Source organism: Anarhichas minor, unplaced genomic scaffold (assembly GCF_050575085.1).
Source record: "Anarhichas minor isolate MPS153535 unplaced genomic scaffold, ASM5057508v1 ptg000016l, whole genome shotgun sequence".
NCBI classification, from domain to species: Eukaryota; Metazoa; Chordata; class Actinopteri; order Perciformes; family Anarhichadidae; genus Anarhichas; species Anarhichas minor.
The window spans coordinates 2,202,488-2,216,293 of record NW_027466462.1 but is presented as its reverse complement, the minus strand read 5'-3'; the positions used below and the strand labels follow the sequence as shown (position 1 = coordinate 2,216,293).

General features: G+C 44.6%; 1 protein-coding gene across 1 annotated transcript in view; it reads left to right on the top strand.

Moving 5' to 3' along the window:
* Positions 1 to 11,139, top strand: part of col4a5 (collagen, type IV, alpha 5 (Alport syndrome)) — a 36,805-nt gene extending 25,666 nt beyond the window's left edge. Inside the window, exons 29-51 of the mRNA XM_076092223.1 lie at positions 29 to 147; positions 337 to 508; positions 780 to 869; positions 1,018 to 1,164; positions 1,272 to 1,370; positions 1,471 to 1,560; positions 1,677 to 1,816; positions 1,898 to 2,024; positions 2,148 to 2,327; positions 2,434 to 2,484; positions 2,576 to 2,761; positions 4,261 to 4,269; positions 5,605 to 5,613; positions 6,178 to 6,311; positions 6,418 to 6,490; positions 6,614 to 6,685; positions 6,797 to 6,925; positions 7,260 to 7,358; positions 7,523 to 7,735; positions 8,068 to 8,245; positions 8,343 to 8,457; positions 8,555 to 8,727; positions 8,997 to 11,139. Coding sequence (XP_075948338.1) covers positions 29 to 147; positions 337 to 508; positions 780 to 869; positions 1,018 to 1,164; positions 1,272 to 1,370; positions 1,471 to 1,560; positions 1,677 to 1,816; positions 1,898 to 2,024; positions 2,148 to 2,327; positions 2,434 to 2,484; positions 2,576 to 2,761; positions 4,261 to 4,269; positions 5,605 to 5,613; positions 6,178 to 6,311; positions 6,418 to 6,490; positions 6,614 to 6,685; positions 6,797 to 6,925; positions 7,260 to 7,358; positions 7,523 to 7,735; positions 8,068 to 8,245; positions 8,343 to 8,457; positions 8,555 to 8,727; positions 8,997 to 9,078 — 2,687 coding nt within the window. The 3' untranslated portion in view covers positions 9,079 to 11,139. The remainder of the gene's footprint in view (positions 1 to 28; positions 148 to 336; positions 509 to 779; positions 870 to 1,017; positions 1,165 to 1,271; positions 1,371 to 1,470; positions 1,561 to 1,676; positions 1,817 to 1,897; positions 2,025 to 2,147; positions 2,328 to 2,433; positions 2,485 to 2,575; positions 2,762 to 4,260; positions 4,270 to 5,604; positions 5,614 to 6,177; positions 6,312 to 6,417; positions 6,491 to 6,613; positions 6,686 to 6,796; positions 6,926 to 7,259; positions 7,359 to 7,522; positions 7,736 to 8,067; positions 8,246 to 8,342; positions 8,458 to 8,554; positions 8,728 to 8,996) is intronic.
* Positions 11,140 to 13,806: the final 2,667 nt, after the last annotated feature.

Here is a 13,806-nt window from a genome sequence, read left to right as displayed (position 1 = left end):
AATGACTTTCTCATCCGTCTCCGTCCAGGTGATGCCGGTACACCTGGTATACCCGGAGCTCGTGGCCCACCTGGATCCCCTACCAGCGGCTCACTGGGGCCGCCAGGACCACCTGGACCCCCTGGCCCAATGGGACCACCAGGTCAGATACATAAGGCTGTATTCTCCTGCATAAGCTGTTCTCAAAATTGAAAAAAAAAGATCTAATACAGATATTATTCGGCTCAACAGATTTTGTTTGCAAAAGAGCGACAGAGAGATTTGTTTTGTTTTCATCTTGTATTGTATTTTTTGTATTTTTTTTTATCCGGGCCCTGAAATCTTGATATCATCGTTACAGGATTTCCCGGATCAAACGGAGGGAAGGGAGACCCCGGCCCTCCAGGTCTAGACATCCCAGGTCTGCCGGGAGACAGAGGAAGTCCCGGTTTCCCAGGTTCCCCTGGATCAGCCGGAACGCCAGGATCTCTTGGAGGACCTGGACGGGATGGCCTGCCTGGACTGCCAGGTAAGAACTAATGCTCACATCAGTAACCTGTGTATAGACATGTGATTTATTATTTTATTGTCAGGTCATTTGTGCTTTTTATATACATTTATCTAATATTTATATTTACAGCTATTATTAAGAAAGAAGCAAAGAACTGAGTCAAGTGCACACATACTTGACCAACAAAGCAGATTATGAATCTGACTATATGACCGCCTTGCTGTAGCTGAGAGAATGAGGGACTCTGTTATTGAGTATTTTGATTTTCTGCTCTGACGTCTGGCTGCAGGTCAGAAAGGAGACACGGGTTCCATGGGATCCCCAGGACCTTCTGGAGGACCAGGAGGCCCAGGAGGGCCCGGCGCTTCCGGACTCAAAGGTGTTCACTCGTAACTACATACAGACCTAAAGAACATTCATCACACACACAAAAAAAGAAACTTGAAAGCTTTTAAAGAGAAAAAGAAACAAAGGACCTCGCTGTCCACCGCTAAACTTCTCTGATTCTCACGTTCTCTCCTCTCCAGGTGAACTTGGATTCCCGGGCAGAGACGGCAATCCTGGTGGTCCCGGTTTCAAAGGAGACAGAGGTGAGTCTGGCCTCCAGGGACCCCCAGGAAGCAGCCAGCCATCATCGGTTACAAAAGGAACCAAAGGAGAACCTGGACTACCAGGTACGGCTTAAAACACCTTCGCTGAAGACCAAATATAACACATTTTAAAAGTAGGCAACATATATTTAATTACTACTCACTGTTATATTTTTGCATTTGTTCTACAGGTGGACCAGGTTTTTCAGGTCAGAAAGGCATCCCTGGTCTCTCCGGTGACCCCGGGCTGTCAGGATCCGATGGACATCCTGGACTTCCTGGACCACCAGGTGTGTGTTTACCTCCCAACACACACACTCACATGCATACATCTATACACACAAACTCATGCAAATCGATTCCTAATGTGCCTTTTCCACTGTCCTGCAGGTCCCAAGGGAGATCTTGGCAGTCCAGGAGGCCCAGGTGGTCCTGGAGGTCCAGGATCAAAAGGCGGCATGGGAGAAATGGGTTTCCCAGGTGGGTTTGAACTCATAGTTGGTTCCCGGCGACCTACTGAAAGCTGTTCCCAAATGTCTTCCAACACGTGATTTCTTTGCCATAAACGCTGATGTCACACTTTTATGATGCCACAGGACCATCAGGGCAGAAGGGTCTACCAGGTCAGTCAGGTAGGTCTGGATCCCCAGGACAGCCAGGAGGACCTGGTTTCCCTGGAGCCAAAGGTGAACCAGGCTCTGCTGGAGTCGGACCACCTGGACTATCTGGACATAAGGTACTGGACTCAACCACTGAAATGTCCTAAAACTGCAAATTTTAGGTTCACACCTCATATATGTTTTAATGTCTCTCATAGGGTGAACCAGGTCAGCCAGGGTTCCCAGGAAGTTCAGGACTTAAAGGAACACCAGGATCACCCGGTCTCCCAGGTATACCAGGAGGCCCAGGTCCCAAAGGTGACCTCGGACTCCCAGGATTCCAAGGTAAGTCTGAGGTTTGACTACAGCAGTCGACATGGGTGATGTTTTCTATTAACACTATGAAATAATAGTGCCAGATGGTAAGAGTCTGCTAGCTAAAATAAAGTCCTTCTGCTCTACTGTCAGGTTCTCCGGGTAACCCCGGTCCGAAGGGTCTCGACGGTGGGCCCGGTGGCCCAGGTCTCACTGGAGCTCCCGGTAGACCAGGAGAATCTGGCCGACCAGGAGGACCAGGGTTTCCAGGAGACAAGGGCCAGGCAGGTCGGGACGGGATCCCAGGACCGGCTGGAATCAAAGGAGACCCAGGTAAGTCACTGGTCAACGTGTTCGGGAAAAATACTTAACTCTAAAGTCATATTTGCCATTTTGTTTAGTTTCAATAAGACTCACTTCTGATTCATGTTTACTCCAGGGCTCCCTGGTTATGGTGGACCCGGTGCTTCAGGTCTTCCAGGGTTGCCAGGTGAGCAACCATCCTCTTTATGTAGCAGTTTGCTTGTTGGGATTATTGGCTCTGCACCGATATAACAGTCTCCAATTTATCTCTCATTAAGGTTCAAAGGGAGACCCAGGTCTTCCCGGCCCGTCTGGCAACCCCGGTTTCCCAGGATCCAAAGGAGAGGCTGGTTACCCCGGATCTCCTGGTCCTTCAGGCAACCCCGGTCCTGCTGGGCCTTCAGGACAGGTGCTGCAGGGTCCCAAAGGACTCCAAGGACCCCCTGGGCCACCAGGAAGAGGAGGTAAAAGCCTTTGGATGTAGTATTTGTCACCACGTGTTCTGCCAGTAATTGCTGCCTGGTTTTCTGATCAACTCTGACTTTAATAGCATTATATAATGTAACTTAAAGGCAAAAGTTCACTGTGAATGTTTACCTATTGCGAGGAAGTTTCAACCCCAGAAAATAGCTTTTTATTATGGGTTTAAAATGCTAATGAAAAAGTACAATACGCTTTTTACAATGCATACAAAACATACAAAACCATATCAATCCTGTACTGAATTTGCAGTACAAAACGTTATCTATGCAAACAAAAGAAAAGACGTTACTGACGAATGATGGATATTGTGAAATTAGATCATTCAGTTCTCCTAACCAGCAAAAACCAGACAGCAAACGGCAGAAGCGGCACTTTTTTTCAAACGTGAATGCTTTCATCTCCATGTCAGTTGATTTGCATGGAACTCTGTCGCACCAATCGCCACCATCACCGGTGTAAGAGCCGCGTCACTGTTTGAGCACCGCCTGTCGAGTCATTGTCAACAACACTGAGCACGGATGATTCAAAAATCCCTTTTCACCAGGACATGTCGGGATTTGTCACCGGGGTTTGACCCCAAAAAGAGCATGTGTTTATAGCACTTTGTTGTCTCAACATCATCATGTTTTATTTTGTTGTCTTTTATTCGCCAATCCATCCGTCCTCGTGTCTTCCTCACCCCCTTGCCCTCTTCTCCTGATCCCACAATTGGGGGAGGGAGCTGTAATTTATCCATCTCTCCACAGCCTTGAAGCACTGTATAAGTGTGTGTGTGTGTGTGTGTGTGTGTGTGTGTGTGTGTTCTGTGTTTTGTGGTTGTGTTAAATCATGTTGAAGAAATGTTGGAGCGTAATAGCTGAGCCTGAGACAAACTCAGAAAAAAACCTCTCAACTTGCATCTTTCAGTATTTCTCTAAAAGCTCACATATTAATGACCAAATGAGCAACAATCAAACTAGTTATTATTTATTAACAGTTTAACACTCACAAACAAAGCAGAAGTGTGAAATAATTAAAGCTTTGTGTGAAATAACAAAAGATGATTGAGAGAAAATTGAGAGTCCGGTTGAGAGGTGTTTGGGTTTGCATCAGGCTTTGCTGTCTTGTGATTTGTCCCACCAATCAGTCATCTGCATGGACACTGTTTGTCCCAACACACTTAAACACAGACGTGGAAAGAACAAGCCTAACACAATGCTGGAGAGGGTGGACAACCCCGACACACCTCAGGAAGCGAAGAGAAAATTACTCTTTTCAAGTGGTCATTTATAATATCGTGTACTTTTTAGAAGTCTACGTCAGCACTGACCACGCACCAGCACTGTGTTAGGCGAGTAAAAATAAGTGTTTATCAGGTGTCAGGGTGACAAAATTAAGCTATGACATTTTACCCCCTTGTGTATCTTCTGTGGCTTGGCCCCACCCACTGCGGTGTGGCCCCGCCTCCTCATGTGATGACACGTGCGTCCGGCCACCGCAGGTCCCTCAGGTCAGATCAACGACGCCCAGACGTCTACTGCACGTTCCTCACAGTTCCTCTGAGTTTAACCTGCACTCTGTGATCTAAAGGGAGCACATTTCTACTGGGAAATCATTTCCTCTTCTCTTTTGTTTCTTCTTCTAACGACTGTCTTCTTTCACTTTCCATGCACACTGATGGTAGTATAATGCACCCGTAACAAGTAAGCACTTTCAAAATAAATAATAGAAATGATAATAATTGTTTCGTGTTAAAAACAATAACGCACAGTAGTTCTTTTTTGGCACAATTAGCATGTCATGTGGATCACATGTGGGTCAAATACAAATCTCACATGCAGAACGTGTTATGATTAGAGCATCATACAGTTTGTGCACAAAAACGCACCATAATATCACTAACTCGCCTGAAACATTGAATCGTTGTTGGTAGGGTCACATACTGTGATTCTATTTCTGTTGGATTCTTACTGAGATGCTGTTTTGTACATTAGCACTGTTATCATTTAAACATACCAGCGGTATCTCCCAAATCACAAAATGTGCTCCCAACTCGCTGTTGACCTGCGCTGCAGGAGATAAGAAAGGAAGCACTGAAGCACCTTTCCTCAGCATTTAGAGGATTGGACCAGCTCTTATTGTGGCTCAGATACTTCTGACTCTTTTCACTCAGTTAGAAACCTTCCTAAACTAAAAGATAAAATACTATTCTATGTCTCCAGTGGTTTGAGCAAAATGCTATCATGCTAAATGCTACATGCTAACAAAGACAATGTGAACATGCTGATGTTTAGCAGGTGTAGATATATTTCTATGTTTAATCACCACCATGTTAGTTTAGCTTGTTAGCATGCTAACACTGGCTAACTAAACACAAGCTGAGAGATCAATATTTCTTCTTCTACTGCATTTCTGGCATTTCAAAGCCTCAGCAGTGAGCTTGGAGCAAATGTTGAGATACGGGAGCGCTGTTGGTTGCTACTTTTATCACTTTTACTTATAATAACTTTATTTATATAGCTCTTTTAAATGACAGACAAAGCAGAAAACGTACTCAAGATTAACAGCAGCTTATTTTTAAGAGTGATTACAGCTGCACAGTCAGCATCCTCATCATTGAATGAATAGATGAGACTCACAGACAGTAGTGGAGCTTCTGAAGTTGTCCACTAGCCTTTTTGGTTAATGCCTCCTTGCTACTCAGAGATAAAATATCTTGTTTAGTCTGACTGTTTCTGTAACGATGCTTGCTTCTGTCTAAACCTCTTTTTTTTGTTGTTGTTGTTGTTGTTGCCCTGTGCCGTCAACCCGGCTTGGCTTTACCTGGGAATTCTGGGAACCGTAGGTCCTCCAGGTTAGACTCCAGTGGTTTGATGGTTTTGATATTTTGCTCTTTGTGGGGAAATGAAGGGCGATGTTTTAATGTGTCTCGTGCGGCGGTTGAGGTAGATTCACTTCAAACGCTCTCAGTTCAAAGGTTGAATTTGTAGAATTCAAATTTAAACTTCTTTAAACTCTTTTGAGTTCTTCAATTTTAAAGATATTGATTTACTGCTTTTGAAGATGCATGTATCCCAACCCTGTATCCTGATATGTTTAGTTGTGTGGTATATTGATCTTTTTTATAAACATCATGGAGAGGGTGTTTGAGAGAATGAGTGACAGTCAGATAACTGTTGGCAGTTTTTTTTACCCTTTCTTTACCCCACAGGACAGGCTGGACACTCAGGACTCCTCTTAGTCACACAGACACACACATAAAAGAACACGTACACACATTTACTCCAACTGTGTCACTGACGAGTCTCATTCTGATGTTTTTAATAGATACCTAACTGATCCTGGTGAGAATATGATGAGGAGAAGCGTGCATTTGTAATATTATTCTGTGCCTGACCTTTGGCGTCTCCGTGTGAAGGTTCATCTGGCCCACAGGGTCCCCGTGGACCCGCAGGAAGCGGCGGCGTTAAGGGAGAGAAGGGGATCCCCGGGGCTCCTGGACAGCCGGGCTTCGGGGGACAGAAGGGAGACGGTGGCGTTCCCGGATTCTCAGTAAGATCATTTTTCTCAATTTTGAAGTAAAAAAATGTCTACCTTTAATTTTTTGCAGATGTTCTAAGAGAGTAATGTCTACCTGTCTGGACTTCTTTCTAACCAGGGTCCCTCTGGTCTTCCCGGTAGTCCTGGTCTGAAGGGAGATATCGGTCTGCCTGGCGTTCCTGGATTCCCTGGTTAGTCCGCAATACTGCAACATCATTGTTCAGCGTTCTTACTACCGTCCAAAAGTTCATTTTAATATTGCGAATTCATCATAAGCAATGCCCAAACACTTGAGTCGTTTGTGTTTCTGCCAGGACCAAAGGGAGACTCAGGAATCCCCGGTGGCAGTGGTCTTCCTGGAGATCCTGGAGATCTCGGACCCACTGGTGGGTGAACACAGTTACTCATATTGTTATTATCAAAACATTAAGATAAGCTTCTAAAATAAGTTCAAATGTCTCATGGAGCGTCGGAAATGATAATAATTTCCCTTTCAGGCCCTCCTGGTGACCCCGGCGTGGCTCAACCTATCAGTTCGGTGAAGGGAGATCAAGGACTCCCTGGTCCTCAGGGCCTGCCCGGTGGTCGAGGACTTCCTGGTTCTTCTGGGCGAGACGGACTTCCAGGTGATTGTGAACTCTTGAGATGCGACAGTTGGGGATGAGAAATTACGACAACGGTTTAATTTGATCGCCGTCATTGTTGCAATAACAGCGACAAGAAAAGAGACGGCAGAAGAAGTCGCACGTTTGTTGCTCCGAAAAAAGATGTATTTATTTTTTCATGCATGGTTTTGATAATGTTTTAGTGTTGAGTTTGTAATTGTTTTATTATTTTCTTTCTTTTTTTTAAAATCAAACTATTCTTTGTCTAACCTTTTTTAAATGTAAAGTAATCCTAGCACCAGGTTCGGGACACTCATCTAACAAAGAGAACTCTTCTCTGTCTCCCTGCTCTCAGGTCAGCCTGGTGGCCCCGGGGACCCTGGTCTGGAGGGTCCTCCAGGCTTCAGCGGCCCACCCGGCAGGAAGGGAGATAACGGACCCGCCGGTCAGCCTGGTGAGTGAAACAGGAACCAGACATACACAACTCAATGATAATCATTAATAAACACAAACAATCATTTTTAGAGTGACGTAAGGCTATTTTTGCTTGATCCTTAAGCTCCGACTGCATCGCAGTAGCTTCCCCTTTTCTAACACACACCTTTCCCCTGATCGTAGGTCAGCGTGGCTACTCTGGTCCCCCTGGTTCAGACGGTCCACAGGGAGTTCCCGGTCCTCCAGGGTCGGTCTCTGCGGCCCACGGCTTCCTCATCACCCGACACAGCCAGGGTCAGGAGGTGCCCTACTGTCCCGACGGAACTGGCCTCATCTACGACGGCTACTCCCTGCTGTACGTGCAGGGCAACGAGAGGGCACACGGACAGGACCTCGGTACGAAGTCATTTTAAACCCCGTCTACACATACTGATATTTATTCAAACGGCTATTTTCCTCTACGGTTTAAAATAGGATTCTGTCTACACCACTTTTGTTTTTGCAAAATATCTCCATTCACACTAGAATACAAAAACGACTAAACACTCACCGGGCCAGTAGGTGGCAATAAAGGCTACGACAACAATACCTTAAATACCAGAGAAGATTCTGAGCATGCTCAATGAGCTTATCTTCCGTTCTCTCTACTAACCAGCAGGGGGCGACTCCTCCGGTTGCAATCTTATTCCATCGTCATACATCTGACCTTCCTCTTCCTTCTGATCCAGGCTCGGCCGGCAGCTGTCTGCGCAGGTTCAGCACCATGCCCTTCATGTTCTGCAACATCAACAACGTCTGCAACTTTGCCTCCCGCAACGACTACTCCTACTGGCTGTCCACGCCTGAGCCCATGCCCATGTCCATGGCCCCCATCACCGGAGAGGGCATCAAGCCTTACATCAGCAGGTAGGGATGGAGAGAGAGGGGGGGGGGGGGGGAAGGGGGAGGAAGAAGACAGAGACGAGGAAGGGGAAGGTGTTTGATTTGACATTTCTGTGTCTAGGTGTGCAGTGTGTGAAGCTCCAGCCATGGTGATCGCAGTCCACAGTCAGACCATCCAGATTCCCACTTGCCCGTCAAATTGGGAAGCTCTGTGGATCGGATACTCCTTCATGATGGTACGCAAATACACGTGTTTCCACTCTTGTTTACCAAATGCCCCCCAGAACACACAGCTACATGCTTAAACCGGACTTTTACCCTCTTCCTCCCCAGCACACCAGTGCGGGTGCGGAGGGCTCCGGTCAGGCCCTGGCCTCCCCCGGCTCCTGCCTGGAGGAGTTCCGCAGCGCCCCCTTCATCGAGTGCCACGGCAGAGGGACGTGCAACTACTACGGCAACTCCTACAGCTTCTGGCTGGCCACCGTAGAACCATCTGAGATGTTCAGGTACGGAAACGAGTGCCGGCAGGACGGCTCAGTGGTTAGAGAAGCCGGGGTGTCAGTGAGTCCTTGCTCTGTAAGACTCAGGATGTTGTGGGGTTAGTCAGGAGGACAAAGATGCACTAAAAAGATGTGACATCGACACAAAAGAAGGTTTTTCAGGGTATAGATTACAATAGATTTAATAAATAATCCATATATCTTAACTTTATATATTTATATGCACATGTATCCTTCTCCCTAACTTAACCGCCTCCCCCCTTTGGCCCTCGCAGGAAGCCCCAGTCGGAGACTCTCAAGGCGGGTAACCTACGGACGCGTGTCAGCCGCTGCGTGGTCTGCATGAAGAGGACGTAACGGCACACAGCAACATGCAAAACCCACCGCTGCCGGGGACGCACGATCAATAACACGAGATGATTGGTTGACGGGGGACAAGTCGGGGGGGGGGGGGGAGACAGACGAAGAGGTGGAACTCCAATGGTGCATTGTCTTCCGGATACAAAACATCTTACAACTTTAAACATTGGTGCTACTGTGCAACACAGCTTAAAAAAAAAAGAAAATTTAAAAAAGAAAGACGTAAATAAATCTTACATTTATTCTTTGTTTCTCTTAAGAAGTACCTCAAAATGAAAGCAGACAAATATCCACTTAAAGGTGCCATGATGAGTGTGACAACAACAAGTGCATTTCTTTCATCCTTCTCCCTTCTTTCTCATCGTTTACTTTCTCTTCTTAAAAAAAAAAAAAACAATCACTTTTGAAAATGTGATTCTGAACCATTTCTAGGCAGAAGTGCTCTTTTCTTTTTTTGTTTTGTTTTTGGCCTTATTGATGAGGAGTGGATTACCAAATCGGCACTTTGACTTCGGAACATCCAAGATGAGAGATGCACTGACGATGAGCTTTTCCTTAGTGAGACTGACTTTTTTTTTATTACTAGCTCTTCATTCACACGCTCTTTCTCTCTCTTTCTCCGTCATTTTTCCTGTCGTTTAACGTTACATTTGGTGGTACTAACCCTGCTGTAGCCCCGCCTCCTAACCATCAGCCTGAACACCTTCTCCCTCTTTACCTTTTTTTTTTTTTTTTTTTTGTAAGTAATAAAATGTGTATATTGTGTAAAACACCTTTCTCTTCTTAGTGTAGAAGGTCCTGAATCGCTACCAGCTGTTTGTTATAAGACAAACTTTCCAGGTTCTTTTTCGCTCACACACACACTCACGCGTTCACACACAGATACACACATTTACATCAATGCTCATTGACACACATCCACCCAGATATTGTACAAAGTAAGGCTTTTATGAATGAAACAGTATTTTATATATAATAAATATATATTTGAAAAAAAAAGAGGATAAAAAGGTATATGAACTTTATTCGGCTGCGTGGAGATTGTTCGCCGTTTTCAAACGCAAAGGTCGGGCATTTCACCGAATTATAAAGCCAACTACTGAGCGCAGACGGAGCCATTTTCCCTAAAACACAACAGTCTTGTAGTGGTAGTGTGATGATTGGGGAACGTTACAGATATTTGTGCAAAAAAAACAAAACAGATTTGGATTAAATCTTGGCTCCTTGATTAGAGAAGCTCCATTTGTTTTGTGTTTTTTTTAAGACATTTCCAGGTGCTGGGCTTTGCTTGTAAAAAGAAGGCCTGAGGGTTTTTGGGCCCGTCTTGCACCCGAAACCTTCAAATCAACTTTCGCTGGCTTGAATATGTATCCAGAATGGGTTAAAGTGCTCACACGCCACCCTGTTGAAACGCAGAGGAGAGTGTCTTTTACATCAGCTTCTCTCACATCAGGTGTTCAGACTCCTGATGTACTGAAAATCTACAACAGATGTTTTTGGGGGAGGGGGGAGACATTCTGTGATTTTATTGTTATTTTTATTTTTTCAAAACTGCTTTTATTAATTCTAATTATGTCAACCTGGGGTGCGATTAAAAATGTGTATTTGTTTTCTTTTTTTTGTGTTTATTTTACATGTTATGTTATCCAGAAGTTGTTATAAACTTTTAAGACTGAAATAAATACTATGTCCAAAGTGTTGTCGTCTGAAAATGTATGATTATCACTGAGAAAGGACCCATCATGATACGTTTTGATAAGCTGTGAGTGGTAGTAAATATTATGATCAGTGGTGGAATGTAAGTATATTTGTACTGTAAGTACTGTACTTAAGTACAAACTCAAGGTACTTTACTTGAGTATTTCTATTTTATTCAACTTTGTACTTCCACTCCACTACATCTCAGAGGGAAATATTGTACTTTTTACTCCACTACATCTGGCAGCTTTAGTTACTTTGCACATTATAATGTTTCAAACCCTTCCTAACTACCCAAACTGAACAACAGGGTATAAAGGAGTTAAAATGAGCTCCACCTTCAACATTTGTAGCAGCAATAATGATCCAAACAAATATGCATATGTAATATCCATCCTACATTACCCATAATGCAGCTCAGTTCATTGTTGCCAAGGCAATGGCCGACTTGTTTACATACAACACAGAGATTCGAACTTCTACATAAGCCCCTATAGACACACACACTCTCATCCCGATGCTGCTGCCCATTGGTTCTACATATCTTGGACACTGACGATACAACTGGATTTTGTATTTGTATTTGAATCAACAAGCTTCAAGAGACCAAAACACAAAAAAATCCCAAGCAAGCAGACACCATTCCTTCTCTCAAGTCCTCTGAAAACGACCCCATGGCTCAGATGAATTGCAACCACGGACCAAGCGCAACACCTTCAAGTTCCTCTTCACCTGAGAACTACGAAGAGGTAAATATGAACCTAAAGAAAATCTCTGAAGTGCTCCGCTCCATGCGCTTTCTAATTCACCACAGCCAAGTAAAGATTGCAGACTGGGAATCTTTGCAGACAAAACATCAGAAATGTCAGCAATTCAGGTCAGAAAAAAATGCTGCAAAGAAAGATATTGAAGAACTACGAGAAAAGGTGAAGGTGCTCATTGACAAGGTCCAAAATCACAGCACCGTTGATGCAATGTATGAAGAGGCAAAAGCATCAAACACAGCAACGGTCCTTCAGCAGGAAAGTCTGCCACGAAGACTGCGGGACCAGAAGACAAAGCTGAAGAGGGTGGACAATGTGGAGGCAGCCTATGAAGTCGCAAGACAAGAGAACCTGAATTTCAAGAAAGACATTATGGACCTGGAGAAAGAACTGCAAGATGCGACCACTTCGGAGGAAGCGTGCACCGCACTGAAAGAGCAGACGGATGCATTGAACCTGGAAAACAAGGCCATGAGACAAGAACTCCAGCTTCTCAAAGATAGGAACCAGCATGTCAGAGCTTTGGAGAAATCCTTCAACGACACAGAAGCTCAGAGAGAGGCCATCAGCCAGGAGAACGACACTCTGCAGTTTGAAATGCTGGAGTTGCACATAGAGCTCCAGGACGAGGCGGCTTTGCACAAAGTTGTTAGCAATCAAAACTACGTGCTGCAAAAGGAACTCCTGCAGCTCAAGGACACACAGCAGCACGTCAAAGCCTTGGTTGAATCATGCAAAGTCGTAAAAGCCCAGAAAGAGGCGATCAGCCAGGACAACGACGCTCTGCAACATGAGATTAAAGAGGTATACAAACAGGTCGAGTTTGGAAAAGCTTTGCAGGTAACAAACGAGGCAATGCAACCCTCAATTGAAGACCTCAGCCGTCAAAATGAGGCCCTGCAGCAGGAACTCCAGCGCCTTAATCAAGAGCATGACGTGGTGAAGGTCTGGAGTGACAGGTGCAAGGAAACACAGGGCCGCATGGACGCGGTGGAGAAAGAAAACCACGGTTTGAAGCAGCAAATCCAGGTCGTCAATGAAGAGCTCACGGTCAGAAACACTTTCAAGATCAATCTCTTTGAACTGGAAGCTGAGGAGAGAGTCCTGGTGGCACAGAACAAAGACCTGATCAAATCCCACTTAGAGGTCTTCAACAAGCTTCTGGAAGAAGAAAACTGGAAGACAAAGTATGACGTGCTGAAGGAACAGACTGAGGCCTTGAAGAGACAGAACAATGAATGGACAGAAAGAATCTGCGGTTTAATCAACATCCTCATATTTGTGGATGCCATTAAGGCAGATTATGTTGAAAGGAAGACAGAGAAAAACATTCTAACAAGACAAAATATCTCTCTGAAAAAAGAACTTGAGGAACTGGAGAAAATGTTCTCACAAGAACAAATCTACGAGGACAAGAACACTGCGATAACGACAGAGAACGAAGCCCTGAGCCAAGAAAACGACACTCTTCATCTTAAGGCTGAGGAGCTCAGCAACATACTCCAGGGTGAGAAAGCGTTGACCGACATCTACGACTCCCTGAGAGCGGAGAAAAACACCATCAAACGACGGAACAACGCCCTCCGTAAAGAACTCCGGAAGCTGAATAAAAAAGCGGACAAAGAAAAGGCTCTGAAGGAACAGTGTGGGGCGATGACGGTGAAGAGGGATGACAACCGCAGACAGCAAGACGTCCTCCAAGAACAAGTCCGCTCCCTACATTTCTAAAATAAACTTTACCAGGTTGTACTCTGGTTTTCCTTTTTTTCTCTCCAAAAAACAAACTTTCTTAATTTCATTGTGATTCATTTTTTGGTTTAATCCGGGTGATCCGCTTTTTCCCAAATTAATAATTTTCAAACAACAAATATAAATGAAAAAATGAAAAAAAACATATATATATATTTGTGTTAATGGTTCAATTTAAATAAGTATTGAGTTTCGATATGTCTCTCCTCATCATGTTCTGTCAGAGGTCGTCTTTAACACCTCAAAAGCTCACTTAACATTGTATTATCACCTTCATACTGAATGTCTTTTTCCGGAGAACTTCTTATTGACATGAGTTTCAGAAAACAACTTTGGTTTGTAAAAGTCAATTATAGAATAAGTCTATTTGCATTTCTGTTAGTGGAGTTTTACCACGGTTTGTCTCGTCCTCTCTGGCATCACAACTCAGTCACCTGCTCACCTTTCCCCCTCATCAACAAGGGGACATTTTAAGCAATAAAAAACAACAACATATAGAGCTGGATGAGTCTGT